Raw genomic sequence first — 20,507 nt, forward strand, 5'->3', positions numbered from 1 at the left:
GGATGGATGGGCGGGGCCGAGAAGAAGCCCCACCCACACGGACCGGGAACTTCCCGGCTTTGCGCAGGCTCCTTGGCTTGTGGTTGGGCAAAGCAGCGCGCCTGCGTGCCGCCACCGCTGCGCATGCGCAGGCGCTAAGTGGCCTCGGCGGTCGGAAGGGGAGTTCAAGGAGACGGGGGAGACGCGGCAGCGGGCACCTCCTCGGGGTCGCGGCTAAAGCCATCATGCCGGGGATAGTGGAGCTGCCCTCTCTGGAGGATCTGAAAGTGCAGGAGGTGAGACTCGTCCGGAGGAGGGCAAGCGGGGCACAGGGCTGCAGTTTCCCGGGCCTAGGCCCAGCCGGGCTTGCACTCAGCGGACCCTGGGCCCCGGACCCCCCATCCCAACCCAATGCCCTCAACATGTACACAGGCTGACCCTCGGACGTCCCCTCGTCAGCTCGGGGAGACCCATCCTTCAGTAGCTCGAGAACTCTCCGCTTCCCGGCAGCAACCTGCTTCTCCCTTACGTGAATAATAGTGGTATTTCTTATTAAGCACCAGCCAGGCTCCTTTTACTTCATGTCACTTAGCACTCAAACGTCTCTGCGAAGTGAGTGTACAGCCCCAGGTGCTCACAGTCGAGGGAGAGAGACAGTCGCTTTAAAGTAGCATTGTCGCTGCAGAGTGCATTGGAGAGGATGGAGCTCGAAAGCCGCAGAAAAAGGAAATAGTATTGGAGAGCGAATTTACTAACAGCCTGGGAAAGTGTTTGGTAAAAGATCATTTAAAGCATTCATTTACTCAAGAGCTGTCATTTGAATAATTACCACATGCACATACACTGGAAAATGAGATAGACCCTGACCTCATAGAGTTTATAATCTAATAGGGAAACAGACAGTACAGTTACAGTATAGTGTAGTTAGAGCTATGAGAAGTGAAGACCGATAATACTAATTATAGCAAACACTAGACTCAGGCAGGATGCTAACAACAGACGTGAATTCATAGACTCCTCCCAGCCAGCTGAGGATATAATTGATCTCTCCATGTTTCAGATAGGGTCCTGAGAGAAGTGATTTGCCCATGGTCACACCTCACACCGTAGAGCTACAATATGAACCCAGTTTTGAATTTTAAAGCCATACTTTAAAATGACCGTTAGGGGCAAAAGCTCAGAAAATCGAGAAAGCTTAGCAGAATTTTGTGTTTTGCTGTTTGATGTGACTCTTGGTGGAAAGCAACAATGACTAAGCCTGGAGAGGTACCTGGGGCTGAGATAGGGCTGGGTAGCGACTTTCACAGGACCAGACTGAGCAATTTGGACTTTGAAACCCGTAGGTGAGGTGATGGGGAGCTGTGGAAGATTTTAAGGCAAGGAAGTGTCAGAGCAGGACTGGATAATCAGGCTACATTGGAGAAGAAAGAGGAAGATGAAAAATTGCATGCCAAAAATTATATCACAGGTCCAGTATTGAGTATTTTACCTAGATTACTTCATTTCATCCTATATGCCCATGAGAGTGGCAACTATTTTCCCTGGATGAAAGGATTTTTAGCTGTGTTTGGAGACTTTTTAATAAAGTGACATTTACCAAAAGGTGGGGAGTGGGTACTGCCAGCACTCCGTTTGTTCTTACCCCACTGTGAAGCTGGGTTAAGACTTTGAGTTGCTGTTTTTTTCATTGGCACTCTAATTTGGTTCAACAGTCATCTGAGGTTCTGCTTCTTGGACGTATTCTATTTCTGGAATAAATTTGCCATTAGAGTTCACACAGTTGAATTGAGAAACAGATAATTGCATAAATAACTAAAATACAGGACAAAATACGATTAAATGCTATGGACGAGGGCAAATATGATTTAAGAAAAGAGTAGAGGACTTCTTGGTGATCCAGTGGTTAGAACTCTGCACTTCAGCTACAAGGGTCATGGGTTCCATCCTTGGTTGGGGAACTGAGATCCCACCTGCTGGAAGGCAGGGCCAAAAATAAAAATAGAAAAGAGAGGATTTGAAGTTGTATTTAAATCCTAGGCCTAGCCATTTGGTTACCTTGTTTAGTCAGTTTTCTTGTTTACAGACACAGTTATTTTATTTGTGAAATGAAGTGCTTCCAGCTGTCTAATCCTCTGAGGCAATGAGGGGAACAGAAAGCACTTCTTGGGCATAATGTGAAATTTGGTTAAATGGCATTTGCAGGATGGTATTTCTAGGCAGAGATGGAGAGAAGAGCTTTCTAAATGAGACAGGATCTGAAAGGTAAGCAGGTGGGATCAAAAGACAGGTCTGGGAACAGTGAGTTCCAGGTGCTAGAGAACAGCCAGTACTTTTTTGAAGTCTGGTGTGTTGAGAAGGCAGAAGGATAGTTGGGATCCAGAAAGCTTTGCATACCTTGTAAGAAACTTAGGCTTTAGTCTGTTGTTAAGCATGAATCCTTCAAGGGTTTTGTCGCAGATTTAATAGCAGAGTAACATAAGAATTGTCTTTTAGGACAGCGGTTCTATGAAGAATGATTGAAAGAGAGGAATAAGAAGAGCAAGGGAACCAGTCTTGGTGGCTGTTGAAATAACTGAGAAAGATATTATTGACCCCAATACGATTGGTGACTGTGCTACAGAGAGGAAAGAACATGTTTATCTAGGATTGCTCAGACTTAGCAATGACTTAGATAGCAGAGGCAGGAAAGGTTGAGGAATCAATGTCAGATTTGCACCCTGACAGTAGGACTGAGGGAGCCAGAAGCAGTGGGTTTGAGAAGCAAGTTAAACCTATTTTGGACCCCGTTGACCTTGGGGTTAATGACACATGCCTATGGAAGACTAGTCAGAAGCTTTGTGCAGGAAACTCTTTGGACACATTGACCATTTTGAATAAAAATAATGGCCAGTATTTATGATGTTTCCTGAGAAATCTGGATGCAGGTCAAGAAGCAACAGTTAGAACTGGACATGGAACAGCAGACTGGTTCCAGTTGGGAAAGGAGTATGTAAAGGCTGTATATTGTCATCCTGCTTACATGCAGAGTACATCATGCGAAATGCCAGGCTGGATGAAACATAAGATGGAATCAAAAATCTCCAGGAGAAATATCCATAACCTCGGATATGCAGCTGACACCACCCTTATGGCAGAAAGCAAAGAAGGTGGCAAGAGCCTCTTGATGAAAGTGAAAGAGGAGAGTGAAAAAGTTGGCTTAAAACACAACATTCAGAAAACTAAGATCATGGTATCGAGTCCCATCACTTCATGGCAAATAGATGGGGGAACAATGGAAACAGTGAGAGACTTTATTTCTGGGGGCTCCAAAATCACTGCAGGTGGTAACTGCAGCCATGAAATTAAAAGATGTTTGCTCCTTGGAAGAAAAGCTATGACCAACCTAGATACCATATTAAAAAGCAGAGACATTACTTTGCCTTCAAAGGTCCATCTGGTCAAAGCTATGGTTTTTCCAGTAGTCATGTATAGATGTGGGAGTTGGACCATAAAGAAAGCTGAGTGCCGAAGAATTCATGCTTTTGAACTGTGGTGCTGGAGAAGACTCTTGTGAGCTCCTTGGACTACAAGGAGATCCAGCCAGTCAATCCTACAGGAAATTAGTCCTGAGAATTCATTGGAATGACTGATGCTGAAGCTGAAACTCCAATACTTTGTCCACCTGATGTGAAGAACTAACTCATTAGAAAAGACCCTGATGCTGGGCAAGATTGAAGGCAGGAGGAGAAGGGGACAACAGAGGATTAACAGTTGGCATCACCAGCTCGATGGACATGAGTTTGATCAAGCTCTGAGAGTTAGTGAAGGACAGGGAAGCCTGGCGTGCTGCAGTCCATGGGGTCACAAAGAGTCGGACGTGGCTAAGTGGCTGAACTGAACTTACTTACGATGCACTTCTATGTGCTAGGCACTTCATAATATTTTTATGTGTATTGACTCGCTTAAGCCTCACAACAGTTTCATCAGCTGAGTACTGTCATCCTCCATTTTATGTAAATTAAGCAAAATACAAAGCCTGGTATAAATTCAGTACTCCAAAAAAGAAAAAGGGGGGGGTTGCCGATTGGGTGTAAGGAAAAGAGAGTAGGACTAGAAGATTGCTTGTAGATTGTGAGACTTTTCCTGCCCCCCTTTCCACACCTGCAGACTGTATAAACCTGGTGTGCAGTGAGGCTGTTATGGGGACAAATAAAGAAGGGCGTTGAAACTCTGTGTTCTTTAGAGACAAAGGGAGCTGAATGGATCTGAGAGGGTATTCACGGTAAGCAGCTGTGCGGGGATGTGGTTTCTGCTGGAACTCAAATCGGTCTTAGTGAAGAAGCAGGTGAGGGCTGTTGGCAACATCCGTGGTGGCGATGCAGTGGCAAGCCGCGTGTTGGGAGGTCACAGTCTCTCTTGCCAGCTCTGTGCTTGGCACTGACGTGCTGCGCCATCTTGAGCGCATGCCTGCTCTTCCTCAGGAAATAAGTTCAGTGAGTTCTCAGCCTTGATTTCCCTGCAACAGGGCATCTGTCAATGTGCTCAACAGCATAGGCATACCTAGATTGGGGTAAGACATTTGCAAGCAAGTAAGGCAAAGAAAGCTGTAGACTTTTGGTGGCATGATAGCTGTGGAAGCATCGGAGTAATTAAATCAGCCGTTTAAAGATGTTCTAAGGCATTCAACAAGGAAATCAATACAGCTAACTTAATTTTAAAAAATATATTAGGCTTTAAAAATAGTTTGTCTTGATTTTTAGTCTCCCAGCTCTCTATAGATAATACAACAAGCAAGCATGTACCACTCAACTAACTGAAATAAACTATTACCAAAAACTGGAACGCAAAATTTTAACAGATGTGTAAACGAACTTATTAGAATTGTCATGGAAAATTTCACTTCCATCCTAAATTCACCTTTGCTTTGATAATTTTAACAGTTGTAATATTAGTGTAGTGGTAGTCGCTCGCTCAGTCGTGTCTAACTCTTGGACCTCATAGACTGTAGCCTGCCAGACTCCTCTGTTCATGGAATTCTCCAGGCAAGAATACTGGAGTGGGTCGCCATTCTCTTCTCCAGGGGATCTTCCCAACCCAGGGGTCAAACTCAGGTCTCCTGCATTGCAGGCGAAGTCCTTACCGTCTGAGCAACCAGGAAAGCCCATGTAATAGTAGTCACAACCATAACTTTATTCTCTTCCTATAGTGTTTAGATGAATTATCTTTTCACCTTTTCTTGCCTTTGGTCTTATTAAAAATAATAACAACTTAACCTAAGGCTATGTGAAATTTGTAAAAAAAAAAATTAAATAATAAAAATTTTATTATAAATAATACTATAAAATTATTCTCATGCAAAAATTCTTGATATTTACAAATCAAATCCAGTGGTATCTTAAGGCATAATGCATGAGGACAGACTAGATTTTACTCGAGTACACTGGATCAGTTTTAGAAAATCTGTTAATGCTGTTCATGACATTTATAGATTAATGAAAGAGAAACCTGAAAATTTCAGTCTTTCCTGGTGGAGGAATCAGCAGTGAAGCAAAGCCAGTTATGATTAGAAACTTCCCTAATGAGGAACGTGTAGGCAAGTATATCCCAGACACCAACAGCCCTTATCATATCAAACTACCTTAAAGTTGGGAACAAAGCAGGGAAGCCTGCCATCATTGCTGCCTGCCATCATTGCTGTTGGTGTCATCCTGGACCTTCTGGTAAGAGCATTAAGAGAGGAAAGGAGAAAAAGGTAAAGAAGTAAGTGTCAGAGAGGAGGGCTTCCCTGGGGGCTCAGATGGTAAAGAGTCCGCCTACAATGTGGGAGACCTGAGTTCAGTCCCTGGGACAGGAAGATCCCCTGGAGGAGGGCGTGGCAACCCACTCCAGTATTCTTGCCTGGGGAATCCCCATGGACAGAGGAGCCTGGTGGGCTACAGTCCCTGAGGTCGCAAAGAGTTGGACACGACTGAGCGACTAAGCACACCAGAGCGGAAGGGAGGCAGTTTTTACTTGTACATGAAAGGTTTTCTGTTAATCACTCTGGAGTTTCCTATCAGAACTGACGAGACTTAATGAAGTATGGCTGTAGAGAAGACGCAGTGTACAGACTAGCAATAACTAACTTGAAAATGTAAGGGAAATACAGCCTATCTAGAGAGTATCCCGAGAACATTAAGAAATAAATCAGAAACATGCAAGATTCCTGTATGGGAAACTAATTTTAACCGAGGGAAGTGAGAATGAACTAACTGGAGAGACATACTGATAATGTTCTGGATGAGAAGGCATCGCCCAGATAGTCTTAACCTCTCCTGTAACTGTTACATCCCTTGCTGCCTGTCTGGGGTGAGTGCTGTGCACCAGATACAAAAGCCAGCAGTACCCTCAGAGCGCCCTCTACACAACCAGCCCCTTGGCTGCACCAGCCTCATCTCCCAACTCCTGGTCTATACTTCCTCCTTCAGCCACACAAACCCAGTCTCTCCATCCCATCCTCTCCAGGCCTCTGTGTCAGGGGTTTCCTTCCCGCGGCTAGAAAAAACCTGCCCCGTTCCTCCAATTTCTCTTTCTGCTCTCGTTCCCCAGCTGCCATCACAAGCCAAGTATTTAATTCCTCGTTTTACCCCATCTTGTTCTCATTCGTGACAGCTCCTTGTGCTCAGCACTGTTTTGGGTGATTGGTGGGCCATGGTAAATATCACCTTAATTAGAATTTAGGGAGAATGGACATCTTTACAGTAGTGGACTTGTGTTGAAAACAAAACCCCTTCCCTCTTGGAGCTTACGTTCCAGTGGTCACAGATCGAGTGACCATAGGTGCTGGCTTATCTAAGATGATCGGGGAGAGACTCTCTGGGGAGATAACATGTGAGCAGAGACCCAGTATTGTAAAAGTGCCCTTTCCATTCTAATTTGATATATAACTAGACTTAGCACTATTGCAATGCAAACTATCAGTGGAGGGGTGTTCGTCTGTAAGAACAGCTGGACCAGTTTTGAAAAGAGGGCTGGTGAGGAGGATGGTCTTCCCAGACAACAAACAGTAATTAAAACTGCCGTGATACTGGTACCGGAAAAGAGGCCAGCAGGACCCCTGCTGCAGCAGCTGCTAGACGGGCTCTGGGCTGTATGGTGAGCTGGCTGGGCTACTCTTGTGCTTCTCGAGAAACTGCTGGGCTATGAGTGAGTGAGGCTGGTGTAGTTGTAGGGATGGTTGCCTTGAATACACTCTGAACTTCACAAAGTTCACAAATGCAGTACTTCATTCTTAATAACTTGCTGGACTATAGGCTCTTACTGGTCCCTTCTGGTCTCTAATCTTCTGTGGTTCTGTCGTCTTCTGGAAATTTTACATGTCTTTCCACTGTTATTCCTGGAAAGGAGACTCATCCACACTCCTCAGGGTTGGTTCCTCCCCTTACATCCCCAAAGCCTCCATCTCCCTTCAGAGTTCCACTTTCTCTCTCACAGAGATCCAAGGATTCTGTTGGGGCTGCCGTTCCCTTATGTCTAAAGTGGGAGTTGGTGATATCAGCCCGATGAGATTACAAAGGTGTGAAAGTCACACGCATGAAAGAGCTCTGTGGTCTTGGAAGCACCGTGGATCCTAAGGGATTCTTACGGGAGTCCCTGTCTTTAGTTTTCTGGGCCAAGTCAGAGCAAGACTGCCGTCCTGTTCCCTCTGTCTTGGTGATCTCAAGGAGAGGCTGAGGACCTGGTGTTCTGGTCACGTCTGTGGTCCTTCTTCCCTGTCCCTCTCCCCAGGTGAAAGTCAGTTCGTCTGTGCTGAAAGCTGCGGCCCATCACTACGGAGCTCAGTGCGACAAGCCCAACAAGGAGTTCATGCTATGCCGGTGGGAAGAGAAGGACCCCCGGCGGTGTTTAGAGGAAGGCAAGCTTGTCAACCAGTGTGCCCTGGAGTTCTTCAGGTAGGATCTTTTCACCTAAGTGCTGGTGGGCTGAATCCTCAAGGTGTGTGTTTATCTTCTTGGTGAATGTCCAGCTAAGTTAAGTGGAAGGATAATGTTACTGACTAATTCTGCTAGGAAATAGAAGACTGCAATCAGATAGACCACTGTAAAGCTGACAATAAGTGATACTTATTTTTGTTATGTGTTTTATTATTTGGCTTCCCTTGTGGCTCAGTTTGTTCTTTTCCTTTTTTAATTTTTTTGAAGTTGAGTTGATTTACACTGTTAGTGTGGCGTTATACAATGTTACTGATTCCTGCTGTACAACGTGGTGATTCAGTTATATGTGTGCTTTTTTAAATAGTCTTTTCCATTATAGTTTTATCACAGAATACTGACTGCAGTTCCCTGTGCTGTACAGTAGTATCTTGTTTTTTATCCATCCCATATATGGTAATTTGCATTTCTGTTCTGTGAGTCTGTTTCATAGATGTGTGTGTTTGTGCTGTATTTTAGGTCCTGCAGATAAGTGATATCATACTGTATTTGTCTCTGTCTGTCTAACATCACTTAGTTTAATCTCTAGGTCTGTCTGTGTTATTGCAAATGGCATTATTTCGTTCTCTTTTATGGCTGAGTTGGATTCCATTGTACAGGGTTCCCAGGTAGCACTAGTGGTAAAGAACCCACCTGCCAATGCAGGAGATGTAAGGGATGCAGGTTCGATCCCTGGGTCAGGAAGATCCCCTGGAGGAGGGCATGGCAACCCACTCCAGTAGTCTTGCTTGGAGAATCCCATGGACAGAGGAGCCTGATGGGCTGCAGTCCACGGTGTTGCAAAGATTTGGACACAACTGGCGCCACTTATCGTGCAGGAGTCCATTGCGTACACCCCCTCACACCTTCTTCATCTGTTCAGTTATTGGTGGGCATGTAGGTTGGTTTCCATGTCTTGTCTATTGTGAATACTGGCAGGTTCTTTAATCTCTGTGAATCACAATTTCCAAAATAGAGTAATACCTGTCATATAAGATTGTTGTGAGAAATTTGAAAAGGTTCATAAAAGCAACTTAGAACAGTGCTTGCTAGCTGTCAGCCATTCACTAGTTTGTTATCATTACTGCAGGACACACAGTTATGATGGAAAGGAAGGTGTGTTTAAAGTCAAATGTTTAGATAGGCCACTATACTTAGTACTGTAAGTAGAAAAAGTCCAAATTGTAATTGTAAAAAAGGTTTTAATAACCATATTAGTCAAAACTCAAGGGGGCAGAAACTGAATTCATAGGGAATTGACTCATGTAAGTGTAAAGTCCAGAAATAGGATTGGCATCAGGCAGGGCTGGATCCAAGGGCTTAAACAGTTTCATAACTACTTGGTGTCTTTTTGCTTCACCTCTTCTCCCCTCAGTTTCTTAGTTCTGCTTTTCTCTATCAAACTCATTTTCAAAGAGACTTGCCTTGCTGTACCAGAAGTGGCCTCCAGCCACGCCAAGCTTCTGGCTCCTTACTTAGCAGACCCAGATGGAGTGCCCCCCAGTAGCATGAGCTGAGGTTCCTGGAACTGAGTCTCATTGTCCTGGCTGGTCAACTTCATGTATGTGTCTCTGAATCAGTTAGGTTTTGAGAGATAAAATACTGTGACTGGTCAGGCCTTGCCGTAAGTGGGGAGTAGATTTAGACTCATCTGAATCACATTGCCAAGCCATAGGGAGTGGTTGTTCCCCAAGGGAGAATTTGAAGGACGTTCTAGAAGAATGGGGAATAACTGCTGACTAGACAAATGAACAGATGTCCCCTACAGTGACGTAAGAGCTGTTCACACAATAGCTGTTTTCCTTCTTTCTTGCTTTTGCTGTCTTTGTCCACATGCAGAGATATTTTTGTACTTAAAAGTCATAGTGTGTGTATTCATTCAAAATATTCATTTTTCTCTTGAAACTATTGGAAACATTCTTTCAAGTTGCTCCATCTTTGTGATAATCATTTTTAATGGCTGTCTAATGTTCCACTGGTAGATAAACCAGTCATAATGTATCTCATGATTCTTGTTACTAAACATCATTGTTGATTTCTGTTTTTGATTGTTTTGGATAAATCTGCAGTGGTTACATTTGTGTAGAGATCATTTTCGTTTTTTGATTAATTCATTAGCATACATTTCCCAGCAATGAGATTGTTCTTTAAAAGGCTTTGTACGTGATTTATGGCTCTTGAATTACAGTTGCCCTGTCTTTTGAAGTTGGGTCAGTCTGTGCTGTACTCAGCACTGTATCCTGATGTGAGTCACCAGCATTGCATTTGATTTAAATGTTTGATAGGTACAAAATGATATTTTAGTCCTGCTTGAATTTGTATTCATTTGATTGCTAATAAGGTAGAATGTGTATTCATTTGAAAGCTTTTTATTTTCTAAGAACTTTGGCAAAGCATTTTCCCTTTGACTCAAAGAAAGTATGTATAAGTGAGAAATGTTTGGATTTCACGGGCTTCCAGGATGCTGAAGTTGCCTGCTGTAAGAACTAGTAGATAATTGTCTGTTCATGTAGGTGCCAGGGTAGCAGAGTCCAGATCACAGCCCTCAGTACCAGAGTAATGGTTTGCGCCCTTCTTCTGCCACAGCGTATTGGAGGAGTCCAAAGTTCCAACTGGTCATGCTAGTTCACTACCAAGTGTGATTCTCAAGTCAAGGTTTTGTTCAGTCACTCAGTCGTGTCTGACTCTTTGCAACCCCATGGACTGCATGCAGCATCCCAGGCTTCCCTGTCCATCATCTCCCAGAGCTTGCTCAAACTCATGTCCGTTATTCAGTGATGCCATCCAACCATCTCATCCTCTGTTATCCCCTTCTCCTGCCTTCAGTCTTTCCTAGCATCAGGGTCTTTTCCACTGAGTTGGCTCTTCGCATCCAGTGGCCAGAGTATTGGAGCCTCAGCTTCAGCATCAGTCCTTCCAATGAATATTCAGGATTGATTTCCTTTAGGATTGACTGGTTTGATCTTGCTGTCCAAGGGACTCTGAAGAGTCTTCTCCAGTACCACAGTTTGAAGGCATCCATTCTTCAGCACTCAGCCTTTTTTATTGTCCAGCTCTCACATCCATACATGACTGCTGGAAAAACCATACCTTTGACTCTGTGGACCTTTGTAGGCAAAGAAATGTCTCTGTTTTTTAATATGCTGTCTAGGTTTGTCATTACTTTTCTTCCTTTAATTTCCTGGCTGCAGTCACTGTCCACAGTGATTTTGGAGCCCAAGTAAATAGTCTGTCACTGTTTCCATCGTTTCCCCATCTATTTGCCATGAAGTGATGGGATCAGATACCGTGATCTTCGTTTTTTGAATGTTGAATTTTAAGCCAGCTTTTTCATTCTCCTCTGTCGCCTTCAAGAGGCTCTTTAGTACCTAGTTCCTTTAGTCAAGGTTAGCGGGGTGCGATTTTGTGTGCTGTAGAAATCTAGGTTAGTGAGACTAGAGATAACCCCGAAAAGCTCCCTAGGCTTCCACATTCCTTCTTCCTTCCTGTTATACCTCCTGTCGCCCCTCCAGAGGTTATTCTCAAAATACCTGGAAGGGTGTGAGAGACTGATAGCCATTGGTTGCCTTAGAGGAGCGGGACTGAGCAGGAATGAAAAGCCAGTTTTTCTTTTGTGTTTTCTTCAGCCACCTCTGAAGTTCTTATGTTAACTATGATTCACTGTGTTCACTGCAGCTAGGTTCTTGGAAAATGACAAGTGAGTTCTTCATTATTATTCCAGCAGAGGAAGGAGGCACTCTACGCTTCTTCCACTGCCTCAGATAGCCTTTTTCATAAAATAACAGTGTTTTATTCTTGCCTGAATTTGCATTTATTTGATGACTAGCAGCACTGAATGGTAAGAGAAGGGGAATTTTGCAAAATAATTAAGGCTTATCCCTTTCATACACAAGTTACTTTTTCTTCAACCACTTTTGGTGACCACAAAGTGAATTATATTCTATGTTGCTTCTTAAGAGAACAAATATAGCTTAACTTTCTTATTAATGACAAGAATTAATCTCTGTTTTTGTTCAGTGCACAAATAAAATGAAGTCCTTGAGCTCTGGAGGTGTGGAGAGGGGTCTGCCTCTACGCTGATCGACCCCCAAGATCAGAAGTTCCTTGTCAATTTGTGAATTTGCTTTTTATAATCCTGTCTCCTCCTTTGTCGTTGTCGCCTCTGATTTCTGTCAGCCCCACATCTCTGAGCATGCCTCCCTCTCTTCTAAAATTTCAAAGCTGGTAAACTTTAGAATTGGATCTAAGGGGAATAAATAGGTCCCTAGTGAGGAGTTATCTGAGGAAAATAAATACACCGTAGACCCACTCCAATATTCTTGCCTAGAGAATCCCAGGGATGGGGGAGCCTGGTGGGCTGCAGTCTTTGGGGTCGCACAGAGTCGGACACGACTGAAGCGACTTAGCAGCAGCAGCAGCAGACCTTTTTTGTTTTAAAAATGTGTATTTATTAATGTATTTAGCTGTGTTGGGTCTTAGCTGCAGCACGTTGGATCTAGTTCTGAATCTGGGCCCTCTGCATTGGGAGCATGGAGTCTTAGCCACTAGACTACCAGGGAAGTCCCAGGTGACGGTCTTTTGGCATTTCTTTTCATTTGTTTTTGCTGTATAAAGAAATTAGGTCATATGCCTCAGATCTTTTTTTACGTATTGGTCCTCAACCTGAGGATCTCCAGGTTGCCTTGCAAGTGAGGTGAGAGTACTCTCATACCTTTCAGAAAGCAAGGCTGTGTGTTTGAGGTCTGTATCAGATTTTCCCCCGCTTTTTTGTTTTTCCTGGTTCTGCAAAGAGCTGCCCCTACCCAAGGGCTTCCCAGCTGGTGCAGTGGAAATGGTAATGCCTGTCAGTGCAAGAGACCCAGGAGATGCTGGTTCGATCCCTGGGTCAGGAGTAGGAAATGGCAACCCTCTCCAGTATTCTTGCCTGGAAAATTCCAATGGACAGAGGAGCCTGGCAGGCTACAGTCGATAAGTCGCAAAGAATCAGACATGACTGAGAGCATGGTGCACACACACACGCGTGCGCACACTCCTAACCAAGCCCTCTTTTCCAGGCAGATAAAGCAGCACTGCGCGGAGCCTTTTACGGAATACTGGACCTGCATCGATTACTCCGGCCTGCAGCTATTTCGTCGCTGTCGCAAAGAGCAGGCACAATTTGACAAGTGTGTGCTAGACAAACTGGGCTGGGTGCGGCCGGACCTGGGGGAGCTGTCAAAGGTAACATGATTTCCTGCTGGTCTTTCTCTCCCTGAGAGTGGGGAAAGGCAGGAGGAGGTCCAGAAAGGGTCTTTTGTGAGTTCAGGTCTGATGTGACAGGTCCAGACTGACCAGACAGCTCAGCTAGGGAGTGACCATCCGCAGCCCAGAGTTTACTTAATAGAGACTCTCCTTTACATAGACCTTCCAGCATGAGCGGGTTTCTTGTTGCTTAATTATTAATAGCTAACTGAAGAACAGAAGGGAGTAAATGAGGATAAAATGTTTAAGGGGGCTCGGTCAGTTGAAAACATTGAGGTTATTATGGGGAAATGGGTTTGAGGCTATGCCTGATTTTTCAGGAGCATACCTGAGATTTTTTTTTTTTAAGTAACACCTGTAGTTTTAAAAGCGTGTTTTCCTACTTTCTCCTTTATTTCCTGTCTCAGCTGTGACACCACCATCTATTGAAGCCTCAGAGATAGAAGAAACCTGAACATCTGTCTTCTTCACTTAGCCCTCTGTCTTCCTTTATCCAGTCCTCAATTCCTCTAGATCAGCATCTCCTGGAATATTATTTTAAATCCTCGCACTGTCCTCACTTCTTGGACAGGTGTTCTTAACTGGGCTACATGAGCTTCTGGGAGGGCAGGGTTAATGACTATAGGCATGATCTATGTGGAAAATAAATATGACTATCCATTTAAAAAAAAAAAAAGACTTTTCAAGGGGGCTTCCTATTTGCTCATAAAACTGAGCATCCCCTCTGTATCCTGAGACGCGTGGCCCTTTGTGATCTGGACTGTTCCTGCTTCTTAAGCATCGTCTCCTCCATTCCTTCTTGAAGCATAGGTAGCAAGGCATGGCGGGAAAGACTGGTTTGAAAGGAGACTGAACGTAGGTTTGAATCTTAGATTCATGACTGAATTGCTCTGGGATCTTGAGCAAATTGCTAGCCCTCTCCTCTCCTACCATAGTTATAAGATGGGACCAGTATTAGTCCCTGTTTTTCTGTGGGGATTAAGCTAAGGAGGTTATGTAAAGCCCCAGTATACTGTTGACCCATAGGCCCATAATTATTAACGTTCCCTGTGAGCTTCCCTGGTGGCTCAGACGGTAAAGCGTCTGTCTACAATGCGAGAGACCGGGGTTCGATCCCAGGGTTGGGAAGATCCCCTGCAGAAGGAAATGGCAACCCACTCCAGGTCTATTGCCTGGAAAATCCCTTGGACAGAGGAACCTTGTAGGCTACAGTCCATGGGGTCGCAAAGAGTCGGACATGACTGAGCGACTTCACTTTCACTTTCCCTTTGTGTGTGGTATCTGTGGATGATAGTTGGGTCTTAAGCTTGTTGCCAGAAGTAGAGGAATGATTTATCAGTTTTATTTTTTTGGTATCTGGCAAATCTTTCCTTCAGATACCTTCTTTTGCTGCAGTGAACAACTTATTTATTTTTATTTTTGAAAAATGTTTATTGAAATACAGTTGGTTTACAGTGCTGTGTTTCAGGTATACAGTAAAGTGATTCAGTTATACGTGTATATTAATATATATATATATATATATTTTAAACACATTCTCATCATTATGCTCTTACTGTATACTGAGTATAATTCCCTGTGCTATACAGTAGGTCCTTGTTGGTTATCTGTTTTATATATAGCAGTGTATATATTCTGATCCAAAGTGAGCAAATTATTTTTATTTATTTTTTTTAAGAAATAATTATTTTTATTTATTATTTATTTATTTTGGTTACGCCAGGTCTTAGGAATTGGCACACGGGGTCTTCCATCTTCTTTGCATTACACAAGATCTTTCGGTTACAGCACGCAGGATCTAGTTCCCTGACCAGGGATTGGACCTGGGCCCCCTGCATTGAGAGCTCAGAGTCTTATATGCTGAACCACCAGGGAAGTCTCCCAAGTTATTTTGAATAGTTGATAATTCTAAGTTGGAAAGTGGTAGAACTTTCATATCTAATAAAGAAAACTGCCTTTTCACATTTCTGTGTCATGAAAGGAGAATTTACAGATCACGCTGTTAAGAAAGTATATTTATTCCTGAATCTTTGTATTAACCTTTTTAAAAAAAACCTTGCAAAGAAAAAGTACTGTTACCTGAACTCTTTCCGAAAGTGTATTTCATTAAGAAGATTACCAGCTTTGGTTATACTTCAGTTCAGTCTCTAAGAAGGGTCGTAACTGGCTTCAGCATCGCTCACTCATGCATCCTGGTCCCTGCCCTCCCACATGCACCTGGTGAATTCCTCATCCAGTCTCAGCTCAGGTGTTGGGTCTGTCTTTGAAGTTTCTGGCTTTCCTAGGTAGGATTGTGCTCTCTCACCCGTAATTCCTTTGCCCTGATAATGTTAATTTTGAAAATAACTAATGAAGCATCTGCTCCATACATCAGGCACTTCAGGTGTGTTATTCTAATAACCCTGGGAGCTACTGTTGGCCCCGTTTACAGATGGGAAATTGAAAGTTCAGTCAGAATCCCAAGGTCATTTACCTAGTAATTAGTTTGACCGAATGCTTCTGCTCCTTCTGTTTTGAGTCTGGTGCAGAAGAGGAAGTTGTTTCATTGTCCTTTCCACAGTAATTTGTCCTTTAAAGGGGCCCTTTTATTTTCTCTAGATTTATTTCACAGACATCTTGAATTCCTTAAAGGAGCTTCAAATGCCAGCTGGAGGCATTTGGAATACTCTGTCAAGCAACAAGGAACCATTAGTGATCTCTAATTATAGCGGAGAGATGAGAAAACTGTTTTAAAAGCCAATGAAAAACTATTCTGGACTTGTAGTCAGAAGACTGGAGTAGCTCTGACATTTACAGTGTCCTGATCTTAGACAAGCCAGCATCTCTGCTCCTCTTCTGTGGACTGGAGATAATTATACCTCGGAGGGTGATTATAATAAGAATTGTGAGACTGTGTCCATGAAAGCTCTGTTCACAATAAATGGTGTTTGAATTTGTACATCTGGGAAGATTGATCTGGTCGTATCACATGGGACAGCTTGGGAGACCACTAGATAACAAGACCATTAATAACCGTGGCCTTCCATCTTTCTGCTTCTCTGGGCCCATTTCCTCATCTTTACAGTGAGAACAGTTTCTGCTGGGTTTCTGATGGAGACTTCTGTGGGCTAATGCGGGTGTAAAATTCCATCCTCCTCTCCCCTCGGACGCCAGATCTGTGCTCTACCCTCACCTGGCCCATTGGCTCAGCACCCCCAGGCTAGCTTTTCCACACTCTATCCTGGCCTACAGACATGATTAAGTTCTTCCTTGCTCCAGTAATATCTGTTGCCACTGGATTAAAATTCAAACATCTTTGCATATTGTTCACCGCCCTTCATCATCTGGCCCCTGCCTCCCAGCGTCTCTCGACATGTAAAAAGCACAGACTCTGGAGCAGGCAGAGCTGGCTTCAGGTCCTGGTGCTTCCACTGTTGGCCTGGTGGCCCCAGTGAAGCTGCAGGTCGACTCTGAGGAGTGTCAGCGTGAACCAGAATAATGTCTTCAACAGCAGTACCAGGCGCACAGCCTGTCCTTCGGCTGTTCTAAGGCCGTGCCTCCCTGCCTCTCTGTGTACTCTTGGTTTACTTGGAAGGTCTTTTCCTCTCTGCCTTCCTGATTGGTTTCTACTCATCCTTCAAGATGGTGCTTAATACTCCCCCTTCAGAAATAGTTGGGGGCCCTGGAGGACAGTGGGTGGGTGGAGGTCCTGCTCCTCCCGCCCCCCCGCCCCTGTGACTTGCCTGGGAAGCCCTCGGGGATGGCCTCCTGTCTGGCTCCTGCAGCGAGGACTATGTGAATCTTGTTCCCTTCTGTATCCTAACTTCTTCCATATGGAGTGGCACAAAGTAGGCATTCTTCAGTGTGTATTCAGGGTGAAGTGTGATGTGCTAGGGCTTCAAAGATGAGGAGTGGCTGGGGCCGCCAGGGCAGAGAGGAGACCGGTAGGTGTGTTTGTGGTCACAGCTCTTGCACCTGACTTTCAGCTTCCCTTTTCCTCTTCCTCCCTCTGCAGGTCACCAAAGTGAAAACAGACCGGCCTTTACCAGAGAATCCCTATCACTCAAGAGCAAGGCCAGAGCCCAACCCTGAGGTGGAAGGCGATCTGAAGCCCGCCAGGCATGGCAGCCGCCTCTTTTTCTGGACCATGTGAAGATGGGTCCGTGACCCTACACCCAGGCACGCACCCAGGCAGTGGGCAGTGAACTTTCCCGCCGTTTGCATCAACCGATAGAGGGCTTTTTCCGGGATCACAAACATTAACCAAACGTTAATTTATGTGACTTGGCAGTTATTCTATACCATTTCCTGCCCATTAAAAATTTTAAAGGAAACAGTTGTATTTTATTATGTTTTCTATAACCTTCTGGCCTTTAAAGATGACTTCCCCTTGCTTTTTCTCCTTGTGGTCCTGCCTGTTCCCTCGCTCTCTCTCTCTAAGTAGGCATCTGCCAGCACAGTAGGGGAGCCTCGTGGGATCACGGACAAATGAACGTGTAAAGGAGAGGCTTTGTTACCTGCGACAGCGCCTCCGCACCGGTCTGTGTTCACACATTTTGAGGTCTCCATTTTTCTTCCCATCCAACGTCTCAGACAAATAAGAGTTCCCTGAAGGTCATACTAGGAAAGCGTCCAAGATAGAAGAAGCACAGAAACATTTGCGCTTGTGACTCAGGCCATGGGCGGGGCGCCTGGCTGGGTCTTCTGCAGTCTCGCTCAAAGTTCCTTAAAGAACCAAACTTCCACCACTTCCCCTCGATATCCCATCCTCAAGCGTTATAACCCAGATGTTTTTCCTGATAGACAAGGGAGTTGGAGGCTGAACTCCCAGCTCCAAAGCCAGGAAGTCGGGAGGTCTGAGTGTCAGTTCCAGCCTTGGGTGTGTTTCTTAACCTCTTACGAGAGGTTGAATTTGAGGACAAACTAAAGGGAACATGCTTATCTACCTCCTGGGCAGGTTAGAGCCACAAGTATTTTAAAAGCCCTTCGGTTCAAAGCCGTACTAATGTCTTTATTTTCCCTGTTGTTCAGTTCCTTTTTCACGACTAGGCTGTTTCCTCTCCATCTGACAAGGGGTCACTTTACATCTTCTGTTCATGGCCTTAAATTGCACATGTCTGTGTGTAAGTCTCAGCTCCCCAGGCCTTGCTTTCCCATCTGCAGAGCTCTGGGAAGCAGAACACCAAGCACTGCGTGATCTGCCTTGCCCCTGCCCCCACCCCACCCTGACCCCACAGTTGGGAGCATTTTATGTAAACCTCACTCTCACCCATTCTGCGAAAGCTCCTTGCCAGCCACTTTTGCCTCATTCTCCAATATAAGAAGAAAAACAATAGGTTCTTACGTTTTTACAACAGCAAAGGCAACACCCATTAACCTCTTGGAGGCCAAGTTGTGGGAAGTCAGCCTTGGTGGGGAAAGCACCACCATCATGACCACAGATGCGTTTATGTGATAACTGCAAACCATGTGTTGCTTTCTGCAAAGGAAGCTGGGACTTGTGTAAATAATAACAAATACTCTGAGCACTGTGCATCGTGGCCACATGTGTCAACTCCTTCAATGCCCAGAGCCCTTTGAAAGAGTTTCTCACGTGTCATGCCATTCCATAGATGGAGGAGCTCAAGCTTAGGGAAACTTAAGTCCTCATATGTGAAACAGAATTGGAATACATTATGAAGATTGGTTCCAGTGGCCGCACCCTTGTCCTTCAGAGTCATCAGTGGCTGTCCACCTTGGTTGCACACTGGAATCCCGTGGAGGCCTTTAAATTCTGATGTCAGGAGCCTGCCTGGGAGAGATGCTGATTTAGTTGGTCTGCAGTATGCCCAGGCCATGGTGACTTTGGAAAGCTCTCCAGTTCTTCAGGTGAAACCAAAGTCTAGGGCCACTGATTGGTTCTATACATCAGGTTCTATATATGGTTCTATATATGAAGCAGGTTCAAGAGATTTGGTAGTTAAATGGCTAAGCTGAGATTTAAAGCCAGAGATACATCTGATTCCAAATCCCATACTCTTTTTTTGTGTGTGTGTCTGCTCTGGGCTTTATAGTGGAGGCTCAGTAGTTGCCTCGTGGGCTTAGTTGGCCTGCAGCATGTGGGAACTTAGTCCTCCAACCAGGGACCACGTTCTCTGCATTGGGAGGTGGAATTTTAACCACTGAACCACCAGGGAAATCCCCTGTATTAATCTGTATGACTGCATGTACATCACCTGAGGTCTTATTAAATGAAGATTCTAATTCCATAGGCCTGGAGTGGCACCTAAGATTTCTAGTAAGTTTCTTGATGCTAAGGCTGCTGGTCCATGGACCACACTTTGGGTAACAAGAGAATAAACCATGCTGTGGATAGCATCTATGATTAATCTATCTAGCCACAAGGTCTAACACCAGGCCCTCCCCGAAAGTTAATCACCTCTTTATAGAGTCCAGAGCAACAAGTTTTGAACTGTTAATGGCTTCAAATTCAATTCAAGGATGTTTTAACTTTTGCCCAAGTTGGACAGAAGCTCACCACCCCCCTACCTTGCTTTGAATTCCTTGAACAAAGAAACTCACTCCTGGCTTTCCTGTATTCTTGATGGAATGATACCACATCACAAGCCTTCTAGGGCTGAAGAGTCATAATTAAGTAAAGACAGGATTCCTAAAATCCCATGCCACAGATGGATTCACAATTTCAGTAGGTAAAAGGTCACGGAACAATTTGAAAGCAGTTGCTGCGAAGAATCTCCGAACGGGGCTTCAAATAATAGAAAATCTTCCTGCTGGCTTGGCTTAAGTATAATGAGATGGACTCCTTACACTCCCAAAGGAAATTTATCTGCCCCCTTTGCTCCGCCAGGCCTGTTCCTGTCTTCCCTATCGGAGGGAATGGTGTCTCCATCCTTCCAGTGTCAAAACATGGGCCGCTCCTGCGGCTCCTTCCGCTCACTGCTCTCCGTGTTCCAATCCCACACCAAGTCCTTCTATAACCTCTCACGTCTGTTCCTTCCTCTTTTATCTCCCTGTCACTGTTCCTAGCCTGTTTTTGTTCCCTGGGCTTGGATTATTAATACTGCTGCCAAATTGGTCTCCTGCCACCCTCTCACCCTCCAGACCATGCTCCAACTGGTGCCGTGCCCCTACCATTTGAAAAGCTTCAAGGCTGGGACTTGCCTGGTGGTCTAGTGGCTAAGACTGTGTGCTCCCAATACACAGGGCTCCGGTTCAATCCCTGGTCAGGGAACTAGATCCCATATGCCACAGCTAAGACCCAGCGCAGCCAAATTAACTAATTAAGAAGAAAGAAAACCTTCGGTGACTCCTAAATGGCTATTAACCAAAACTCAGATCCTTACTGGCATCCTGACATAATCTGGCCTCCATAATCTGGCC

General features: G+C 44.7%; 1 protein-coding gene across 1 annotated transcript; it reads left to right on the forward strand.

Annotated features, from left to right (window-relative positions):
- Window positions 1–41: 41 nt before the first annotated feature.
- On the forward strand, window positions 42–17,461 carry NDUFA8 (NADH:ubiquinone oxidoreductase subunit A8). The gene is made up of 4 exons (XM_069582559.1): window positions 42–275; window positions 7,726–7,889; window positions 12,962–13,127; window positions 17,143–17,461. The coding sequence occupies exons 1-4, from the start codon at window positions 225–227 to the stop codon at window positions 17,278–17,280; spliced, it is 519 nt and encodes a 172-aa protein (XP_069438660.1). The 5' UTR covers window positions 42–224; the 3' UTR covers window positions 17,281–17,461.
- The last annotated feature ends 3,046 nt before the right edge of the window (window positions 17,462–20,507 follow it).

The sequence above is a fragment of the Ovis canadensis genome, chromosome 3 (genome assembly GCF_042477335.2).
Source record: "Ovis canadensis isolate MfBH-ARS-UI-01 breed Bighorn chromosome 3, ARS-UI_OviCan_v2, whole genome shotgun sequence".
Taxonomy (NCBI): Eukaryota; Metazoa; Chordata; class Mammalia; order Artiodactyla; family Bovidae; genus Ovis; species Ovis canadensis.